At 37.9% G+C, this 22,841-nt stretch overlaps 2 protein-coding genes across 3 annotated transcripts in view; one reads left to right on the top strand and one right to left on the bottom strand.

The window, feature by feature from the left end:
• Positions 1 to 4,231, top strand: part of LOC105380823 (zinc finger protein 541) — a 168,931-nt gene extending 164,700 nt beyond the window's left edge. The window contains exons 17-23 of the mRNA XM_048630388.1: positions 29 to 277; positions 536 to 737; positions 1,079 to 1,273; positions 1,615 to 1,853; positions 2,082 to 2,201; positions 2,303 to 2,400; positions 3,216 to 4,231. Of these exons, the coding sequence (XP_048486345.1) occupies positions 29 to 277; positions 536 to 737; positions 1,079 to 1,273; positions 1,615 to 1,853; positions 2,082 to 2,201; positions 2,303 to 2,400; positions 3,216 to 3,357 (1,245 nt within the window). The 3' untranslated portion in view covers positions 3,358 to 4,231. The remainder of the gene's footprint in view (positions 1 to 28; positions 278 to 535; positions 738 to 1,078; positions 1,274 to 1,614; positions 1,854 to 2,081; positions 2,202 to 2,302; positions 2,401 to 3,215) is intronic.
• A 4,234-nt stretch (positions 4,232 to 8,465) lies between these two features.
• Positions 8,466 to 20,188, bottom strand: LOC105380797 (dolichyl-diphosphooligosaccharide--protein glycosyltransferase subunit STT3B). Of its 2 annotated transcripts, XM_011550401.3 has the most exons (15): positions 19,894 to 20,188; positions 19,594 to 19,812; positions 19,271 to 19,514; positions 18,747 to 18,945; positions 17,276 to 17,447; positions 16,770 to 16,948; positions 15,260 to 15,450; positions 14,753 to 14,943; positions 13,975 to 14,077; positions 13,025 to 13,267; positions 12,668 to 12,765; positions 11,868 to 11,996; positions 11,301 to 11,385; positions 10,997 to 11,020; positions 8,466 to 10,598 (listed from the first exon to the last, which is right to left on the bottom strand). In XM_011550401.3, exons 1-15 carry the CDS (start codon positions 20,073 to 20,075, stop codon positions 10,521 to 10,523), a joined length of 2,337 nt encoding a protein of 778 aa, XP_011548703.2. In that variant the 5' UTR covers positions 20,076 to 20,188; the 3' UTR covers positions 8,466 to 10,520. The 2 variants fall into 2 exon arrangements, with proteins under 2 accessions (XP_011548703.2, XP_011548704.2); XM_011550402.3 differs by lacking the exon at positions 10,997 to 11,020.
• Between the last annotated feature and the right edge of the window lie 2,653 nt (positions 20,189 to 22,841).

Here is a 22,841-nt window from a genome sequence, read left to right as displayed (position 1 = left end):
AGTCTCATGAATCTTCTCCCTTCTTCAGGTGGAAGAAGCTCTAGAAGAAGTTCTTCCAGAAGAATGCGGATCTCTGGACGCGTTCACGCTCGACCCATCGCCAACGTCGCGCCGCATCATGCTCAACTCCGAAGACCCGCTTCTGTCCAGCAGTCCACGGAACTTCACCCACCAGAGGTTCCTGTTCCGGCAACAGAGGCTGCCGAGCACCTCCACCGCCACCTCCGCGCTGCCTCACTGGCACACGCCCAATCAGCAGGACAGCTCGTCTCTTCAGGTATGTTTTTACTTGTGTTATGTAGTTCATCTTATTTCATAGATATAATGAATAAATCTAAAAAATAGAGTTAATTAACCAACTGACCGTAAACTCTTAAATATGAACTTCTTCCATATCTGAAAGGTCACTTGTCATAACCCCTCCGTTTGGCGGGAATCGGGGTCGGAGATCTCAATATTTGAAATAACCGATTCCCCCCCATTTCCTCAACGAAGATCTAGACAATCTGCTAATTTTCACACCCCTAATGTCCAGGTATGCGTAGAAGGGCGCGACACCGTCCCAGCCGTGTTCCTGAGCCCCAGCAGCGTGCCCGCCTCGCCCCGCCGCAAGCGCCGCGCGTCGCCCGCCGGCCCCTACCGCTCGCGCATGCGCCGCCTGGCCAACCACTACACGCCGCAGCCGCTGCTGCCGCCTGACAGAGACGGGCCCGGCACCTTCGCTGAGCTCACTGCAGGTATGTGGCTTGTTCAATTGCTTAGAATGTGAGTGGACGGTGACCGATGGTGTTACCAAACATCAAAAGTGTGATGGCTTATGCTGTCTTATCGGCATGATAAGCAATCATGCATGCATCTTACTCTTGTGATCTGACTGGTCTTGTTGGTCATCCATTCCAATTATGATAGTAATGCAACGGAGTGTGCAATTTTATATGTATTCTGTAAACACTACAGGGTCTACAGGTAATCTTCTTCTCCGTATTCGTCAAACCCGCGATCTCTATAATTTTGTCATCCGTGCTTCAAAACTACGGATGAAGGAAGTTATTATACGGTTGTATATCATATATTCCAGGCATCCCAACCCTAGACTGCGAGACGAGCCAGCTGGAGGCGCCGCGGCCGCCGCAGATCAACGTGGGGCGCGAGTTCCAGGCGGACATCCCGGCGCTGAGCGCGGCGCCGTGCCGCGACCGCCTCGACCTGCACCGCCAGGCCGAGCAGCTGCTGTGGGACCCCGGCATCAACGACCGACTCGATGACAACGAAGGTTGGTATAACAGGCACATTGTGTATGTGTAGGTCTCGTACTTATGAAAGGAATGATAAACTTCCAGTCCGGTAATGATCCTGAAGTCGCTGTAGACTGCAGTACAGATGGATATAATAACTAACCCTTTCATTCCGCTGGCATTTATTCATCCGGAACAAACTTTATTCGAATCAGCTACTACAATGTACACAATACTGAATTCTGTGTCAATATATTAACTATTCAATGTCGCCAATACAGCTATCAATTTTCTGGATGGAACACAATGCAAGTGCGACGCAGAGCTTGGTCTTCTTGCCCTAAAACATATTTCAACTATTACTATCCTGTCTCCGCAGTGCGCATGTTCATGGAGCTGGCGATGTGCGCGGCGATGCCGGTGGGCGGGCACTCGCGCGAGTTCGCGCTGCAGACGCTGGGCGAGTGCGGGGGCGACGTGCGCGCGGCCACGCTGCGCCTCATGTCGCGCCCCGCCGCCGCCACGCCCTTCGAGCAGCGCTGGGCGCCCGAGGAGGTGGAGGCCTTCCTGGCCGGCTTGAGGCACTATGATAAGGACTTCTACAGGATTGCGCAGCTGGTAAGTTTATTATTGTGTAGCCAACAATTCTGGAGGTAATACTCCTATACTGCTGGATTGTGATATGATCCAGGAAGACCCATAATTTACATCTGCAAAACTTTTTCATCCAACCGCTACCAGATACAAATATTAATAGTAATGACAAACATGATCGTTTCTATAGCAGATAAGTTTAGTTCACAATTACTTTAAATGTGTATCTTAAAGTTATTTTGTCTATTCCAGATAAGAACAAAAGACTCGAAACAATGCATACAATTCTACTACTTCTGGAAGAAAGTGACCAAAGACTACAAATCGTTCTTCATGCAGAGCTGGGTGCCGGAGGCGGGCTCGTCCACACAAGTAAGCGCTGACGCCGACAACGAAGCCAAAAACCTCATGTTTATATCTCTAAGTCCACCCAAAGGGTAACCGTGTATTTACACCCTTATTGTTGCACTCAGGGTTCCGTAAGCGCGGGGTCCGTAGCGCAGGCCCCCTCGAGCGTGTCGTCTCCTGTAACGTACGAAGGCGAGGAGTATCCTTGCAAGATATGTGGGAAGTAAGTGTAGGGGTCTCAAGGAGTACCACCATTAAACGCTTCCAAAAAATCGCCAAAAAACGCCTTTGCCATTAGTGCGAAACATGATTTGAAGTTGCTTTAGCGATCTTACGCGTTTCTGTAGCGGCAGTGAAATCAAATACTTTAGATTAACTATCTACTTGTGTGTTAGCAAACTAAGAAAAAACCATATAGCTACGGCTTTTTAGTACACAACTAATACTAAAATGGAAGAGACGATATTTTGCACAGGCTAGGTAAACATGTTTGATGTTATATTTTAATAAATAATATTAAATGTTCGTTGTATGTATGGAAGTGTTCATTTAGTGTCTGCGGTCTCGCGGCCATCTATGTGTTGAATTACGCGTAACGTTGATGTTTTACTCGTAATCAAATCAGTCACTTTCATAATATAAATGTTTTTGCATAGACGGTAATTTTTGTTAGCATAATTCGAAATAATAGTTAAACATCGATCTAAACTACATAAGTAGATACTTTGTAAATATGAATTGTGAAATATTTTGTATTGCATAATTATAAAATACCTAATTATGTCTAAGCCAATGAATTTATGTCCATTTCTTAGATGAATAGCAATTAATGTCATTAATTTAGTATTATTACTGTAGGGTTAAGATCTAACTTAAAACATTTTCTGTAACAACGTCATTAACATAGTTATTTTCGCTAGGACTAACGCTTTTCGCCTTGCTTTTTCTCGATTCCGCTTTCGTTTTCATCCTTTCGTTTGGTTTGGCTTTGAGATTATTGTTTTGCTGTTTCTAATCGTGTACCCTGTTGTGTTTCAGAGTATTTAACAAAGTTAAAAGTCGTAGCGCGCACATGAAGTCGCACCGGCCTCTGGACGCCGAGCCCAAGAGGCCTAAACTCGAAAAGCCTTTTGAAAAGGTGGACAGATCAGACCCCTCGCCCGGTAACCCTGCCCAGTAGCAGGCGGCGAGGCTCCGCGGTACAATACTCATTCCTATCATTAAATCGGCGCTGCTTTCTACAAGAGTCCTTCAGAGACTCGGGCGGCGCGGGCTCCGTCAGTGCGTCACCCACCGGCGCCCCACGTCCTGCCGGTGACTAGTGACGGACACTGCCACTCTGATCACGAGCCTTGCCTTCTTTAGGAACAATTCAATTCGCCAGTTCCCACGGACTTGGACTAATGCTGACGTTTAAGCATTTACTACTTTTTATGATACGGATTAGAATTATACATATATAAATATTTAATTTAAAATGAACTAAGAAATGGAGAGCGTAGTAAATAGCAGCTAGAGGAGAGGTAGTTTGAATTAAATACCTAAATTTAAAATTAAATTTAAATCGACAGTTTAGAAATTCTATAAAATCTTGGAAGAGAACGTTAATAAATATTTTGTATACTTACATAATGATTGAAATATAGGAATAGATAGTTGTTTATAAACTTTTTATATGATGTAAAAACGACTAATTAATATGAACGTGAGTTTGTGTAGTGTTACACTACAGTGTGAGCACGAGCTGCGTGCCATCTCATCGCCTTCTTGTTTGTCTCAAGTACTTACGATCATTTATCATTCTGTAAACCAAAGTCGAATACAGAGAGTTACTCCTATGCACTACCTCGTTTCTTTATTAATTATTTTTTTCATTTACAGAGCCTAGCTCGTTATCATTTGCTCATTACTAGTTAATATTTTTGTTACGTTTTATGTCTTTAGGCCATGTGCATTGTACATACTTTTACGGCTCAATACTACTACTAAAAGGTACTGTGGCCCTATCGCGAAGCCAAAACGAAATAACATTTACGGAGTAATAAGTGTCAAACTCAATACATTTTTGAATCTGAAAATCGCTAAAATTTATCAAAACATGTTTGTAATAGGTACACTGTACTGGCTGAAACAACCGAAGATCGTTTAGTCTATTATATTTTGTTACCTTTTTCTAACTTTAGAACTAAGTTATTTATTACATTATTGTTGTGAAACGCTTCAGAGCCCGTAGTCACATATCACCCTGATTACTTGAAATTGAAGCCAGCGAGTTGTATATTTAGTAAAATTTTAATATTTATGTGCTCAATTATTAAATGTTGTTGATATGAGACACCCTGTTCTTGTTGTTGTTTGATCTGTTTCTACTTAGGTAATATAATTTGATAGTGTTAGGTACATAAATAATTTTACTTGATGTAAATTAACTGTACTACGTGTTGTGATAAATGTATGTTTGACTAAGTAAACACCCCGGGGACGGCGCCACTCGGCCGGCTCAAACGAATATTCAATGTACAAAACACTCATTTAATGCTCAAAATTATTTACAATAGATTATCTATTTCATTGGAAACATTGTATTTTGTATCTTTACCAAATGAACGGACTCACTGCCCCTGTATTTGGAATTAAAACAATATGAATTCGTGGTTGTGAAGTGTCTTAGTTGTGACTCTTTTGTCGTCTTCCCATGTATTTTCTAACAACTCATTGTAATCGTATACTCATTATTAATTTTCACACATAGATAATTCCTTGTAAAAGACATGTTTTAAACCCCCTTACTTAAACGATAATTTAGGCTACTAACATTATAATTATTATCTAGATGGAATTGTGAAGCGACATTTAGAGTATTTTTCTTCAAACGTATTAGGGACTTCTTTAGATGTGCCAAAACATTTTATTGCAGATACAATCTGATTAGTGTATGATTTTATTGAATGACAACGTTTTATCTACATTTCTTGTACTTACTTAATTATAAGTATAATAGTAAAATTTGCAAAAAAAAAGTCAATAGTGGATATATTATAAGTAAATATTCAATAGGTCAAGTTGGAGCTGTTCATTTTCCTTCCACATGTACCTGTGTACAACAAAATGCAGATAAATAAACGTTATTTTTCAAATATCTACTTAGCAACAGTCTCCAAGACAGTCTCTGAATTAGGAGTCATATTAAATAAATACATTAAAAACGAATATGTGAAAGATGTCCTCATTAAATCTATTATAAAAAGTACTCAATCTACTTTCAGCTGGTTTAGGTTATTATCTTCGCTTGTTGGAATCAGCTGAATTGTAATAAGAACCTATAAAAACGCTACAGTTTGAAATCAAAATAAATGAAATAACATGAGGACATATTTTATGGTACTTAGTCGTATTTAATGTATTCTTAATGTGCTCGTCAAGATGTTGATGTCTATTCAAAAGTAGTCTATTAATATTCTTAATTCAGATACTGAATATTAGTCGCACAAATGATCTAAAGTAACAAACTATTTACTAACTTATGTGATTAGTCGGTTGTGTTGTGTCTTAACTAAATGTTATAGATCAAATCTATTTCTGGATTAGTTAATTATTCTATTTATTTTATGTTTACGGACGTGCCAAAATATGCCAATACTTATGGGAAATCTGCCAAATTAGTAAAATTAACATAAGAGTGAGAATATATAATAACAAGAGGTGGCACTTAGGTAAATAATTTATTTAAGATTTAGGCAAAAGCCAAATTAAGCCTATTTAAGTATTGCTCTCTGTATTTAAGGTACTCTCTGAAAAATTCAAACTTAAAAGGTCTATTTACCACCTTTAAAGTTAGGAACTTACTTATTTTAGTAGATAAATTCAGACAAGTTATTTTCTTAAATAAAATAGAGGACAACATATTTTTTCACAATCAAGTCGGTACTTTCAACAAACCAACATCACATCTAACAGTAAATATTTATTAAAGACAAGTCCCTCCAAAATTTATGAACAATACTCCTAGTTATTAGGAAAGTTTTAAAAATCTAATACCTGCATATATTTATTTTGCAGTACGCAGCATATAATATAAAATTAATGTATTTTGTTCTATTCTATAATACGACATAATATAAAATTACCTGCATAAGCAGTGCAACAGAGCGTTTCGCTACGCTGATGCATTGGCGCTAGACAGGCTCCTATTCCACAACCAATCTCACCAGAAGCGAGCGGCTAAAGTCACCTTAATGTCACTCTTGCTTGCCACAAATCAACATCGTAACAATACGATATAAACAAAATAAAATCACATGATAGATCGCGAGCTGTATCGACATTTTTGAATAAGTAGGTACAATATGTATGAGAAGATTACAAAATGGTTCAGATTAGTTATAGAATATGAGCCCCAGATCTATGGCAACATAATACCTGTTATTGGTTTCCCGTTTATGCAGTGCTAGAACTAAATTAGGTACATACAGTTATCTTTCATAATATTAAATGTGAGATTGTTGAGAGAAAAATCTTATTGTAAAATTTATTATGAAAGTGCCTTACAGATTAATTTTTAAACCAGCGTTTTCTGTTCGTTTACAATTTCTACTCGATTTTTAAACGATTGGACTAGGTAGTTACGTAGATGAGATAATTAATAATTATTTTATATTAAATACTAGCCATAAATCAAAGATTACATTCAAACAAATTAAAATACTTACATAAGTAATAGTTCTAACTATAATATAAATAAATAGATCATACTCGTATGAGTTACCATCTGGCCTTACATTCTTAAAATTTAGAGTTTCAAATATCCAGATACTCCTCGCAATAACCATTTTAATGATCATGAAATGATAATAACTGAAAGTCAATTCTATTTAAATAAAAAAATAATTAGACGAAAATATTTCATTATTTCATCTGATGACGTAACAAACCTAGGTTTACTTTATACTAAGAATATTTTTAAAGCCATGAATGCCTAAATTAATCACTCATCGAAATTTCCTGTAATCTTAGAGCCTACGCCGCCGGTTCGTAGCGGCTTCGCTACGACTCGCTACGACGTAGCTTGTAGCGCTACGAAATTTCGTAGCCCGTAGCCACTCGTAGCATTTAATTTAATTACAATATTATTATTCTGTATTTCTTTACTTATCTACTTAAATGTTATCAAGTTAATAGTTGTATTCTGTCTTACTTTGTTATATACTATTGAGCACTTTATGTACATAACACAAATTGTGTCACAGCGGCTTAAATTGAATATTATGGTAAAGTATTATTAATACTTATGTGTAAGTCTATAAGTAAATGGATGGATTATAATAATATATATTCTTCTAATTTTGTATTGGATTCTAGAATATGTATGTAAAACGCACTTTTCAGATCCATGTAGGAACTTCCATAATTATACCTCAAGAAAGAATCTTGCGTCACGTCTTGTAATGTACTGCATTGCAAGGTAGCATTACTGCATCCACTATATTTCTATGAATGGAGATTCCTAAATGGATAAGTACCTGCAGATAATGGAACGGTGGACTATTTTATAATTGAATTGCTGTTTCCAGAGTCCAACTGTAGCCTAGTCCCGTGGGTCGCCGCTAGGCGGCGCTGCACGTTCGATGTACTTAAATTAAATACGTATTTGTAACATGACATAGATGTAATACTCGTGCGTATGGCACGATAATGAATATAACACTCTGTGTTGTGATTTTAAATGTTCTGTAAAATACCAGTCTTTGACAAATTTGTAGACTCCTTTTTAGATTAGCACCATTCTTCGTAGACATGAATTAGACATAATTTGGAGGTGTTAAGTGTAAACGGTAATATAAATTAGTTTCATTGTTATATTCAGTGTCAGTGTGACAGCTCGTGTGAACAACGATTAGGAAGCCGTTCTTTTCCGACGACTTCACAAATTTCGCATATCCTTGAAACAATAAGTAATTAAATAAATAATCTATTATATATATATTGATAAATTTATTAGGCTAACTAATTTTAAGACAATGACTATTACGTGATCTTTTAGATTGTCTTTATTAATAAATATATAGTGAAGGTTTTGTCAAATCGTTTTGCATTATTAGTTTTCCTCTCTAGTATGTACGGCCCTGCTATTTTAAGTATTACTTTCTGCCGTATAGAACTTACAAAGTTTTGTAAGAGGTGCGTAAATCGGCGACGTTCAAACATGATCATGACGGTTGACTGTGTTACGTCACTCAAAAAGTCCTAACGCTGCATGAAAATGTAGGTATAACAAAAACAGACATTAAATTACTCTTCAATTGTTTATTTAGAACATTGTCAACTCACAATGGATAATCTACAGATTAATTAAACTCTGTCAAGTAATATGAAAAACAAAGTGCAGTGCAACAATACAATAAATTACATTTCAAATGGACTTCCACACCGGTTGTTTATACAATCGTCCATTTTAGATAAAAAAAAAACTGTTTAGAACACATTTTCGAGTAACCATACTCTCCATTCAACACGTATGAAAATAACAGTGTGACAAAAATTGTGATAAGAAATAAGCATTTGGGGCGAAACAGTCTCTTATAAAATCAAACCACAATATTTCCATCAAACAAAATTAATTATCTCCCTTCTCCATCCCATTCGTGCAAAGTAAACACTTGCTTGACCAATATTGCTAGACATATTATTTTAAACTACTTATTAAATATTAAAATGGACGTTAAATTACAAAATTCTCTTTAAAACCGATGTCATAGAAAAGACCGTAGCAGCACAGACCACTCCAGTGTGCAATCAAACCAGTGTATTGTCATTTCATTTTGAATCTAAAAGAACGGGATCTTAAAACAGTGGGCAGCCTGTTTCCTACACTCCCTTGATAATGACATCGCAGAGACAAAACATCAACTAAAAGGGAAATTTCAACAAACAATATTTTACTGGACTAAATACGCAATACATTACAATTGGTGTCAGTCGTTCGTCAGGTTATTGTCAGTGGTAAGAATGCAAGGCGGGCGGGCGCGGCGGAGGTCACGTCTATGGATATGTCGCTCATTAAGGACTCCAAAATGCAAACACAGCTCAGATAAATTGAACTTCGGTAAGTTTGCTGAATTGTAGATAAACGTATTATAAAAAATGAACTAATTATTGCTATTCCCAACTTTAGCAGGGAACGCAATGATCATACCTAGCACTTTCTAACACATGCAGAACTAGTGATTTACAAATAGTAACCTACATCCTCTACCGCAGAGCTATACAAATTCATCAACTGTTAATAAAATTTGTATGCGTATAAAAATAGCCCTTTCCCATGACGCCCCATACCAACGGCACATTCCGTAAGTCTAAATAAATACATCATCAATCACACTGATAATTTGAACATTTGTGCTCCGGAATAAATGCAATTTCAAATGACCTCTGATAAAATTCTAAGTTTACACAACAACACTCTAGTATAGAATAAATCACTGAGTAAAAATTTTTAATCTTTAAGGTAAGGTTACTAGCGTACAAGTACTTACAGGAAATACACACCGGGTAAGAATGAATAGGTACACCAAGGAAAATAAATAGATACATACGATACATAATATATTATACACTATACCTCACAAATCATTGCAATGTTACCACTGATTGATAACTAAAAATCATCCAAATATATTGATACAAGATATAATAGGATCACGGTTTTGAACAAGACTTAATACGACGAAATATTATCTTGTATCAATTATTTTGAATCTAAATCCAGTTGGCACGAACGATTATGTTGCTTTTTAAATAGCTTTCTCGAGAATTTAATTTCATTCGTTTTTACATAGCCGTTATTTATAAATATGTTATAATCGCTCATGCCAGCTGGCGCTAGCACCGCATAGCTTGAAAGAGTCGTTATATCTTTTTTCTATTACTTGTTTTATAAAGATTTTCGTCATTTTTGGCAGAATACGGAATAAGCATACAATATTTTCCTGACAGCCAATTTAAATACAGATTGTCGACTTCTCAAGCTATACGGCGCAAGTAATAAACAGATACACAATGCACATACAAGTTAAAACTGTTCACACACTAACCCATATTGTTCTAAGTAGCTTATAAATGCATTGTGTAAATCAATCTGTGTCTCGTAAGATACCTTAAGCAGTGGAGCGTTGGGGACGGCGCGACCTCTTCCTATAACTGCACACAAACCTATTCACAGCTCCAATATTATTGCGTCATAAGTCCCGTCCCGGTCCGCTCTCCTGCCTAAGGCAGCCCTTGAGTGCGCTACACCTATAGTAACATCTTAAACGGCTAGGTGTCCGCGCGGCTAGGGTTGTGACGTCACTCCAGTCGAGTCATCTTCTTGCCTTTGACTATTGTGGGCTTGTTCTTTAGGATGCCTCGTCTCCTTCTGGTTGTCTGTGGAAATGATACGTAGGTTAGTCGGGAGCTAAGTTTTGTGGGATGAAAAAGGACAGAAGCATACAAAGAATGCATATATGTTATGAAAACTATATTCATGCCAACTTAACTGCATCTATACATTATACCAGGTGTTTGCGTACGAAAACAGTTGTATTCCGACATGACTTTACCGACTTGCCACGGCTATTCAATATTGGACAACAGTGAACTAACGTAATTTTATCTATGACTAATTAAATGATATTCACATGTAAGGAAGCTACCCAAAACTAATACTTACGATCAAATTACTTAAAAAGGCATGCTGACAAACGAGACCACTTTTAATAAAAAATAAACAATACATAGACACCACACACATACAACACATTAATTATAAGGATCTTTTATACCATTGAAGAAGATCCTATTGCTGGCTGAAATAGGTAAATATAGTAAGTGTTAGTGAAGAAAAAACTAAATTCCAATATGTTACTTTATAAATAAATTACTTTTAAAGATAGATCAGATACCAATAGAGTACTGAAGTAAAAGACAGTGAGCATTTAAGAAGAAGGAATTTGAAAAGTTGAGTCATCGCCAGGAGAGTATAGATTTAACAAGCCAAAAGTAGCATGTAGAAATTTACAAGCATATGGTCAGTTTAGTTAATGGTTAGTTGAATGGCAGTTATATAAAATGAATCAAATCAATTACCTTTTTCGAAAGAGTATTTGATAGCTGTAGACTCCTTTTTGATGCCGGCAGCTTCGGACGATTGAACTCATGAGGTTTCTTTACCCTGTAAAAAACAGATATGGCTGAGCTATGTACAACCAATATAAACTGTACCTCTAAAGTTATCTTATCAAAATGATCATTAGGCATAAATATCGGTTGATGCTACTAATAAAATAAACATGTAAATGTGGATGTAAGTTTGTTTGACGCTCTTGACTTTAGAAATTAAAACCAAAAATGTGGCATATAATTATGTACTTTTGTTTGCATGAAACCTAAGTGCCTGTTCACTGCCGCCGTCACTGTCACGTCACCGAGAACGAGATGACGGCGCCGAAGTAGCGGTACATACATTTTACTTAACCGTGTGTCGACCGCACATCTGTCACGTTGCCGTCGATCTATATTATACTCGATTATTAAATTCGATCTGAAAATAATCTCGTTCTCGGTGGCGGCGAGCGGTAGGCAAACGCTCTTAGGCTCCTAAGTTAGGCCAACAAGCAGTTACTCCCTAGGTATCTGTGATATTGTGGTAGTTACCTGTATATCCGGACGAGCCAGTGCTGCGTGGTGTAGGCCTCCTCCAGGTAGGTGAGCTTGTAGCCGCGGTTGCCGGGCAGCGCGCCGCGCGTCTTGTCGTAGCCGGGCGGACTGCCGCCGCTGTCATATCTGGGAGGAAGTCAGGGTTATTGGAGATATTCCATTTCTATTTAAATAAATTTTATTGTTATTATAACAATCACACACACACACACACGCACTCACGCCTTGTACTAATGTACTCCCTTGCGGGGTAGGCAGAGGTGCATTGCTGCACCCACTTTTCGCCAGAGTGTTATGTTAGTCCCAATGTAATAGGGGGCGGGCCTATTGCCATTTTACGGGCACATCCAAGACCCGAGAACAAATATCTGTGTTTAAACAAATATCTGCCCCAGCCGGGAATCGAACCCGGGACCATCGGCTCAGTAGTCAGGGGCACTAACCACTACGCCATTCGGTCGTCTGACTACGCCATTCGGTCGTCTACTACGCCATTCGGTCGTCTACTACGCCATTCGGTCGTCTACTACGCCATTCGGTCGTTATAACAATCAATCGCATTACAATACAAGGTCGTGTTGGAAAGCGCGCGTATGCCGAAGCGATCGTATACGCGCTGAAAAATATGCGAGTCTGTAACCGTCCAGATAGTTAACAAAGGCTAGAATAAATACAAACGCTTTCTTAAACGTCCTCCAAGATCATATCAATCTAAAGCCAATCAAATAAGTTGTAATCATAACAATAATATAATTTCTCTCTTATAAAAGGGAAAATGATTTGGGAAAATAACTCACCGATAATATGATAGCTTATACATCAGACAATTCAACATAGTTTTCGATCCTTCGTTGTCTATCCGATACTCGCCGCGCTCCGTGAAGTAGTCCGCTTCCTGAAACATAATTATACAAATTTAAATTTCATAATGGCACTTAATGTTTCAATCGGGAGCGTCCAAATCATTGCAAAGGTCAATTGAATTAGACTGACTGATCTACCAATTACTATGCTTCAATCAAAAAATATTCAAAAGACTCTGTGCTATACACTGACTAGCTCATTAAATTAACCTATCCCTTGCATCAAGTCGTCACTCGAATGACATAGCGTAAAAAATATTTCTAAAGAACATAACTTAAAACCAAACTCACATGAATATCCTTAGGATGCTCCCCTTCTGCTATCCTAACCATCCAGATAAACTTGTTAATGTCATCCCCAGAATAGCCTATGGCCCCTCCGAAGATCACCAGCACATAGTCCACGTCCAGCATGGTCATGATCTCGTATGCTGCCGACTCGTTGCTCGCCATCGCTTTACCGACTAGAGCTATGTGCGAGTTGTTCCATGTGTTGTTGTCCACTAGTGTGGTGCGGTTGCCCATGCCTGCGATCTGGGGAGGTAAGGGGTGGTGAGAAAGGTTATAAGTGGAAGACAGACGAGTAACGTACTTTTGGCCACATTTTTTTTTCTTGATAAAGCAAGCATTCAAATAGATAGTAGTATATCAAAAGGGATTTTTGAGGGTGGAAAATGAAGTCTTGGCACTGCAAGCATTAACATAGTCTGTCAAATCTGTCTGTCAGCCAGCCCAAAAATGTCGGTATTGCACTCCGGCCCTTTGCGCCCCTGCGCAACGACCATGGGTTATCATCATCATCATCATCATCAGTCCGTAATCATCCACTGCCATAGACCTACGGTTAGGCCTCTTCGAAGGAGCGAGCGCCACAACACTGTACACTAACGGCTACTTGTCTAAGGTCATCATCATCAGCCAATAATCATCTACTGCTGGACATGGGCCTCTCCCATGGAGCGCCACAATACTACGGTCCTCGGCCTTCCACCACCACCGCCGGCAACCCACGTAAGGTCGTCGGTCCAAGGTAGTAAGGTAGTAGGTGGTCTAAGGTAGTAAGTGCTAATGCTATATCCCATTCCATGAAGACATCTGATACAAACAAAAACTACCCCAATTCGAATGTAATAAGGGTTCTATCAGATATCTATCCCCGTGGAATGGGATATAAGGTCGTCGGTCCAAGGTAAAAAGGTTGTCTATGGTAGTAAGTGGGAAAGCTAGGTGTGGGTTCTGACCTGGTACCCGTAGTCCCACCAGGACATGACGCGCGCGTCCTCGGCCGTGTTCTGGGACAGCCAGCCGTACGCCTCGCGGAAGTCGTCCAGCGTCTTGCGAGATCTGACACAAAAATATTACAGTAACATTAAAATGTATTCATTTATTGATGAGATACCAACTAACAAATATTTCATTTATAAATTGAAGCACGTGAATTGATTTTGAACCCAGACTACTAAAAGTTTAATGATCTTTATTTATCTGATCTATATGTATAATATCGCCTAGGTTTTTAGGACAAATCAACCCACCATAGCTTTACTTATTCATCCATTACATAATTATATGCCTAATTAGGAATGAATAAAGGGGTGAAATGTTAAACCTCTGTTTAGTTATATATCCATATCTATTGAAAACTTATTCATGCATAACGATTGCCGTAAAACTAAATGAGGTTATCAAACGCTTATCAAGCAGTATGGACGATAAAAATAGCATCGTAAATATGTGTAAAACGTGGATAAAACTTAACAACCGGACAAAAACCTCCGTGATTTAATTCGTTCCTATGGTTATTTAACAACAATAACAAAGATAAACCACCACTACCAATTATTGATTTATAATTTGCACTATCAGTGTTTTATGGTGTTGTGGCACCCATTAGGGTCTCAGCACATATTATTATAAGCGTAATCTAAACGGATCGCCTTTTTTTCTGTCGGTTGCATCGGTACATATGAGGAATCATCAGAACAATACATCCAAGTACTTAGAGTAGTAGAAACTTACCCATCAGGGCCGTAGCTAGCGAGCACAATGCTCGGACTGGAGTACGCGTTCGAAGTGGCCCACGTGCAGTGAACCGCGAACAGCATCAGAAGAATCATGAAGGAGATGAGGATTCCTGAACGCACGTTCATCCCGAGCGCCGAGTCGGCGGGGGGCGTGGCCTCGTGCGTTCTCTTTTTCAATTTGCCGGCCTGCAAGGAGGTTGGATTGGTTAGTTTGAGGTTGCGAACCTCCGTGCTGGTTGATGGGTTTTTTATGTTTGAAAATGGAATGACTTAATTTTTTTAATTCAAAGCGTAAATCATTTTAATTTTAATTGATATCTGACCAAATACTTTTTTAACACGGTAAGTTATTATATATTTATCCCTTTTCTGTACCTCCTGTTAGTTGACTGGTAGAAAATGCTTGAAGCATTACGTCCACCTTTTTATACACACATTTCTGCAAACACGCTACATCACATTGCCTTTAAACACAAACCACCAGCCACACAAGCCCACTCACCTTATCATACAGATTCTTGGAGTCATCAGCGCTCTCGACCGCCGGCGCCGGCGCCTCGTCCTCCCGCAGCGCCAAGTCCAGTAGGATCGAGAAGGCGATGCCGGAGAGAACACACACCACGGGAGTGAGGGTCAGCATGAGTCGCACCATCACGCCCGCGAAGTACACCGCGCTGATCGCGTAGAGGGCCACTGGAAGAGGAGTTGTAGGTTGAATAGCGAAATGTTTTATTTGTATGGAAGTCATTATGCGTTTTTAATATTATATCTCGCTCTCATTGAGTCACTGAGTTACATTACTTAGGCCGGGGTCTCCTATTTACTCCGTAGGTCGCGTCAAGTGTCACCGCCGTAGGCCGCGTCACGATGCTCACTACATCTACGCGCCAACGTCGGCGTGTGAGGGAGACCGCATCAGTACATTTCTATAGTGAGCATTGTGACGCGGCCTACGGCGTGACGCTGGACGCGCCCTTCGGCGTAAATAGGAGACCCCGGCCTTACCTACATAGGATGCGATGCCGTGACCCCCGTTTTTTTTAATTTGCCAGTGATAACTGCCGGTAACCCACCGGCCGCATGCTTTGGCGAGGCATGCATCAGGTTTTCTAATTAGTTAACCAATGCTCGGTAAGTCGGTATGAATGGTCGTCCCTGAGGGCACCTTCATACATACCAAGCATTGGATGGCGTTCAAGGAAACCCGAGGCATACCGGCATGTTATAATAATAGGTAAGTGATTTCGGCAGACATAATAATTACGTATATGAAACAATGTTTGCCGTCTCGTAAATCTACAACATCGTAATATCATACACATCATCTACGCTACAGTCTACAGTGGATGGAAAATGAACAATGTAGGTACTCAATACTGTTTACATAGTATCACATTCATGATAAAATCTGAATCTAGTAGTACAATGTAATTATGCTAAGTACCTAGTACATCATTGTTGATATGTAGATCATTAATGTAAACAAAATCCGGTCGTGTGCAAGTGGATAATAATATCGTAAAAGCAATATTAATAGGCATAGTGATTTACTATACCTACATGTTTTATTACCACACAGTAGGTAATAGGTATATGTGGATATTTTATGCGGTAATAACTTCGGCATAAAATAGTGCTCGTATAATGAGCGTAAAATTGATCTAATAATTTATCATTACGCTCATTATAGTGGTAAGATTACGGTAAAATAATGTTAGTGGGTTTAATACACCGTCCTGTATCTTAATTATTCCCACGTAATAGTGCACATTCGAAGGATAGCAACACAACTGTTTTCCTTGTTTATTTAAACACTTTATTGTATACACAAATTACATAGTTCCTTAATAAGTTTTGTCCTAAGACTATTAAATCTATTTCCTTTGGCTTGTATGCTTATATTCCACATCTATATGCAATGATTTTATTCCCCTATGTGTACCGAATAAATAAATTAAACATTGGCATTTTTCTTTTAACTACTTCAAAGAAAAACCACAATCAAAACTCACCAAACACTCGCTCGTCATTGATATTCTTGATGCAGTACCACAGGCCGACGGGGAAGGTGCACACCAGCACGTGCAGGTCGAAGAAGAACGACGACCACGTGGTCGGCTGGTGCTCCGAGACCGACGCGATGATCGGGATGTGGATCTTGGCGTAGCCCGTGTCCCAGAGAGAGTAGAACCTGGGAAGATGGGGGTAGGAATTTATTTATTAAGTATGTGATTGATTGTTGGTTTTCGTGTAGTTTGTTCATTTTTAATTCTGGATGCAGTGAAAGGTATGTTTTCGCGACTCGACCAACAAATTTAAAAGATAGAAGCTGGAAAGTATTTAATACGAGTTGATGCCCTGAAAGCAATTTTAGGAGAATGTATCTAAAAACCAACACCATTGGGATTCATAATAGGCTAATATTAATCTATTATGACATGGCCTTCTCTATTTGTAGCGCCGACAGCCGCCATTTTTAACGAGTAAATACATACATAAATAGAACTGCTTCACTAACCGTCCGCTCCAAGGCGCGATGACCCCCATATACGTGAGCGCGACCACAGCGAGGAACACGAGCGCGGCGGCCCCCAGCGCGCCGGCCACCAGCAGCTGCTTGAACTGCCCCCGCGGCGCCAGGCTGTGCAGGTAGAGCAGAGCTCCGACGGCCATTAGGAGTGCGAATACACCTGCGAGGATTAGATGGTGATTTAGGGGGGGAGAAAGTGATTTGGCGCATTAGAGCTAGACTCAAATACACCTGAAGGATTAAATAGATATTTTAAGGGCAACAAACTGTGAATCAGCACCTTAGAGCATGAGTTGAGACATCCCATGGATTGGAACTTCAGAGTGTTTAGGCTCTAAGAGATATTTTGGCGGTTCCATTATCATTAATATCATAACATTTTGGTATTTTAGAGGCATTGTGTGAAGGAAATTATTGAGAAAATGACTGTTTTATTAAAATAAATGGAACTGTTTATATTAAAAAAGTAATTAGTATAATCCAACATTACAAAATAGCTTTATCTTATCACCACATTTATAGATAATATACATTTATACATGATTGGTAATATAACAAAGTACAGTTCCCCAAAATTGATAATGCACATAGAAATCTTCGTCATTGTTCGGCAACGGTCGTATTCCCGAGCGTTAGAAAACTATTATGTATTTAGAGTGGTTAAGTGCATTTTCTTCATGAAATTTTAGTAGAATTATGTAATTGGTGCTAAAAGAGATAATTAATTTATCAGTAACGAAATTTGATTCAATAATTCATAATATTCCATAATATTAAAATTTACTTCGAAAATGTTACAGTAGGTACTTTTCAAGTGTCTTACTGAAGCTGATGTAAAGATGGATGAAAGAAGGTTTGAATAACACAAGGTTTATATTATAAGGAGAAATGGATTTAAAACACAGGTTTATATTAAAAAAATTAAATCTCAGTTCAAAAGTATTTACAGCACTGATTATTTCACATTAATAAAAATGTTTACATTAAAATCTCAGTTCAAAAGTATTTACAGTGCTGATCATTCACAATAATATTACAATTACAAACTTGGTCTTTTGGGTGTGGCTTTATTGGCAAAGTGAAGTCTATCAATGTGACGTATATTTTATTCTTAAATGTGCCTCATAATATGGCATCGTCAAAAATAATTAAAGTTGAAATTAAATTCACATTTGAAAAAAATAACAAGAACGATGTGTAATTGCAGCTCTTTATAATTCCACAAAAGTAATATTGATCTTGACCTTGAGACCCTTGACTGATCGGTGACAGCCACCGACCGCCCAAATTGTTTTCGATTATGTGTCACATGATATTGACTACTATTTCTTTCGAACAAGGATCAAAATGCAAGTGCTCTTAAGATTCAATGATTCGGGTGTTTCCGGGAATACGACAGTTTGCGAAGATTTGCATGCGCATTATTAATATGGGAGAACTGTAAAAGCATTTTACTGACCAGATGCAGCCATGTGTTCACTAGTCCTGATTGGCTGGAAGCCAACAAAAGGTATTTGCATGGAGAGGAGAAGCCCCACGATGTAGAACACGGAGTAGCTCACGAACAGCCTCTTGGAGAACCGCCCCATGATGAGGAGCACAAACACATGCAGCGGGATCAGGTTGATGATAAACACGTATCCGCCCCATGCTGACACCTAAAATATAAGTGTTTATGTTATTAGGTACTTTAATTATTATAATTAAATATAACACAGAGATGCTTATAATTTTTGTGCTACTTTTAAATGTTGAAATTGCTGTAAAATACATTCAGGATATCTTGGTGTTGGAAATGGAAATTAATGAATCATAATATTACAATTTAGTGACAAATTGATAAGGGTGGCCTCACAGCATTTGTTTACATAACATACTGATATTTAAAATATAACTGACCACAGATACTACTTAGATTTTAATTATTAACTTCATAGAATATTACAGTAGGATAATTTATAATTATAAATTAATGTTTCTTACCATGTAGAAGTATGAAATGGCAGTAGCAATGGACCAGGAGATAGATCCACTCTTAAGACTCTTCAGCCAGAGCCAGTAAGTGAACTGAAGGGCAAATATGGCAATTCCCTCATTGTCATAACTTCCTGCTACAGACCGACTGCTGTAGCCCGGGACTATGGCAATAAAACATGCGGCAAACAGTCCCGCGCCCCGAGACCACAGCTCTGAGGTCAACAAGTATGTCGCTATTGCTGTTAAACCACTAAAACACACAAAAATACTCATTCAATATCAAAACCATTTACATAAAAAATAATTGACATAATCGCACAATGATTTACCTGAACACAGGAGCAAGGAACACACATATATCTCTAATATGAATAGGAATGTTTAAAGTGTGAAGTATCCAGTGAATGGTCCCTGATGTGATCATCAGACCAGGGTACACTGTGCCCCCGACTATCCGCCCGAGAGGATACCACGCCCTCTCGTCGAACCAGTTCAAGAAATTGTAGAATCCATGCTGAACCATGTACGCTGTCGACCGATAGTTGAACCTGAAACAGGCCATTTTTAAAGTAAACCTGTGTTGAAGGAGACTTGTTAGCCTTTCTTATAGGAAGTTTATGATGTCTTACCATGGGTCGAATTCATGGATAATGCTCTCAAAGCGTATAACAGCGAAAAGCCGGGATGCAAAGCCGGTCAACCACGCTAATAACAGCACTGTGACAGTAATAAGGGTGCTGAAGCCTGTGGTATTATTGTAGACGCCCTTACCCCGGGCAGCACCGGGCTTTGCAACCGCGGCTGCCGGCATTTCGCTACGAAATAAACACGGATATTTATCAAATTTACACTTCACACGAATAAATTCACCACATCGATAGAGAAAAAATGACTTTAGCCGAGTTTTGCTAAATGACACGTCTATCCTAAAATTTATTGCCAGTAGCAAAAAATATATATTAAGTGATGTACCTACAAATCCATCGATTATGATTTTATATTAATGGTAAACTAAAAACATTAATGTTAGAAACGACGTACACTTACGCAATATGACGTATAAAATACGAAATTTTGTATGATTATTCACGCTTGTACTAGCATTGTGGGGGACAGTTAGTGTGTTTGTAAGCGTAAGCTTAAGTAGCGTGGGATACGACGCATGGGCAGTGCTTTTTAGTTTTGCTTTAAGTCCCAAGACTCACAAGTTGTAAAGTACGTGGTTAGAGAATGTGTTAGGTCAAGACTACTCAAGATCACTACGCACTCGCACTAATCAATGTGTGAATCCACCCTAATTAAGACCACTCAACTCGTTGCCATTTCACACTTTTACATCCTCATAGTTACATATTTATCGCAACAATGCATAAATATAAAAACGATATTTTAGGTGGAAGTCTGAGAGTCCTTTATGGAAAAATCTAGCTCGTGGGCAACAGTTACAGTGAAACTATAAAGTCCTGAAATTAAATGAGGGCGCAGCTATCTTTCAAGTAGCAACCCTATATAGCGAAACAAAACTGACTTTGATACTTGAAATTTTGCCTGTGACTACCTACCTTATTTCTGTATTTAAAAACAACTTACCGTCCACAAAAAAGCTCATTATTCAAGCTAGAAGGTATTAATATGAAGGCTTATAGTGAAACCAATAAATATTTATTAAGATAACGTTATTACAACTGTATAAAATATACGGATTTGTTGACAAAGGGCACACATAGTAAAAACATCAATTTCTCTTTTTAGACGGCCTGTTCTGTTTCTTCCAGGAGTTAGAAATATTACATTATAGAGCCTTCTTTTGCAATATGCCAGACGGTACTGTCCGATACTCCTATAAAATAAAATAAAAAATACTCATTTGAAACTACCCTTAAGTTAAGAAAAACAGAGTTACAGAATGAGAATTTAGTAAGTAAACAACAAATATAACTTCAAGTATCAAAATGTTATGGTTTGACTCAACTTAAACCAGCTCAAACCTACAACCAGCGGTATGTAAACAATGTTTGACTTGGGCTCTAAACCTAGGTTTATTGATGAATGAAGCGTTCGTACTAATAAAATATGAATTATTACAATTAATACAATGTTACATACCCGTCATAGACGCTGTACGAGCGTAAACATCCTCCGAATTCGACAAAATGTGTCCAGCTTCATGTTCCGCTAAACATTGTATATAAACTCGATGAATAACTTCCCTAGCTTGACTACGAATATTTTTCTACTTCTTCCTAATTGCAAACAAGCGTAAATAGTTGTTTTTATCTAGATTATGCTAATAATTAATAAGAAAATTGAAAAAACAGCCAACCATAGAGAAAAGAACACTACGTTTTAAGAGATGGGAGTACAAGGGAAAAAAAAAGATTAAAATACTTGTATTTTTTTTTATTCACGCGTACTACCAGAGGGTACCAACAAAACAAAAATTATGACGTACAAAACTGCCAACATAGCCCCGCTGAAATAGTGATGTGCTTCTTATGGATATTTTTTATCGATAACTAGTAAAAAAAAAAAAGTGCGAGTGTATGTATTCCTTTAATTTCAGTTTTACACAATAGGATTTCAGTGTTACACAATGACACCAACGTTAAGTCTCGGTTCAACGTTATGTTATGTTCCTATTTGAACACAAAAATATAATCCATAAAATAAACTCGAGATTTTCCGTTGACGTAAGTGCTATGATATAATGTTGAAATAAAATAAAAGTGGAAAAATATAATTATATTTATTTATTATAAAATAAAGTGTCTGTTAAGTCCCACACATGGAATTGTTTTTTTTTTCAATTGTGTTCTTAAAATGTTGTGGTAGAAAATGATTGCCACAAATTCGTTTAAGTTGATGTAGCTTTTCAATAGGCACATAAACCAGATCCTCCTTAAAGGTCATCTTAACCCACTGTTTACATCTGCAAACAACATTTTTATAATTATTATTAAACAATTGACAACATTTCAAAATTTTATACAGTTGAAATTCGAAAACCATTTAGAGATATGGCTCTAATATTCACAAAAAAAATGTTTCCGATTTTTCTATTGATTTATTTCAGAGAAAAACATAAAAATCTAAACTATCATTCGTGACATCACGATGTGGCATAATAATTAAACGCGCTTTTTCTAAAACATGAACAAAAAAAAACATGTTATGTCACTTTGACAGTGACAAACATCACTCAAATGTCTGTCACTTTTATGTGTCCTTGTCAATGACGAAAGTTCGTGATTGGTCCTTGCCACAAAATAAAGTTGAAGTTGAAGTTGATTGGTCCTTGTTCATGTCAAGTTAATGTCATCCAACTTTTTTTTTAGGTTAGGCAGGCAACGAAAATATTTTTATCCAAAGCCTCGACGTGACGTCACTCATACTATAAATATTTGAACTTTGAAATTAAAAAAATATATTAAAACATAGTAATATTAAGAAATAAAAAAATACGGGTCATCTAAATTTGTGATATCTCGTCGAAAATAAAATAAAATCAGTGAGCATTTTATTTGAAATGTTGTCAATTAAATATTATTTAAGTAGGTATAATAAAAGTCACTGGTAA

The sequence above is a fragment of the Plutella xylostella genome, chromosome 25, assembly GCF_932276165.1.
Source record: "Plutella xylostella chromosome 25, ilPluXylo3.1, whole genome shotgun sequence".
NCBI lineage: Eukaryota > Metazoa > Arthropoda > Insecta > Lepidoptera > Plutellidae > Plutella > Plutella xylostella.
The sequence above is the reverse complement of the archived record's forward strand: the minus strand, read 5'-3'. Positions and strand labels throughout refer to the sequence as shown.

Excerpts from the sequence above, each read along its gene's own strand:
- LOC105380797 (XM_011550401.3), bottom strand. The coding sequence starts at position 20,075 with ATGCCGGCAGCCGCGGTTGCAAAGCCCGGTGCTGCCCGGGGTAAGGGC. Across the intron at positions 14,078-14,752 it reads GCTAGCTACGGCCCTGATGG|ATCTCGCAAGACGCTGGACG; the intron begins GTAAGTTTCTAC and ends TTTTTGTGTCAG. Across the intron at positions 11,997-12,667 it reads TATAAGCTATCATATTATCG|ATATGACAGCGGCGGCAGTC; the intron begins GTGAGTTATTTT and ends ACTTCCTCCCAG.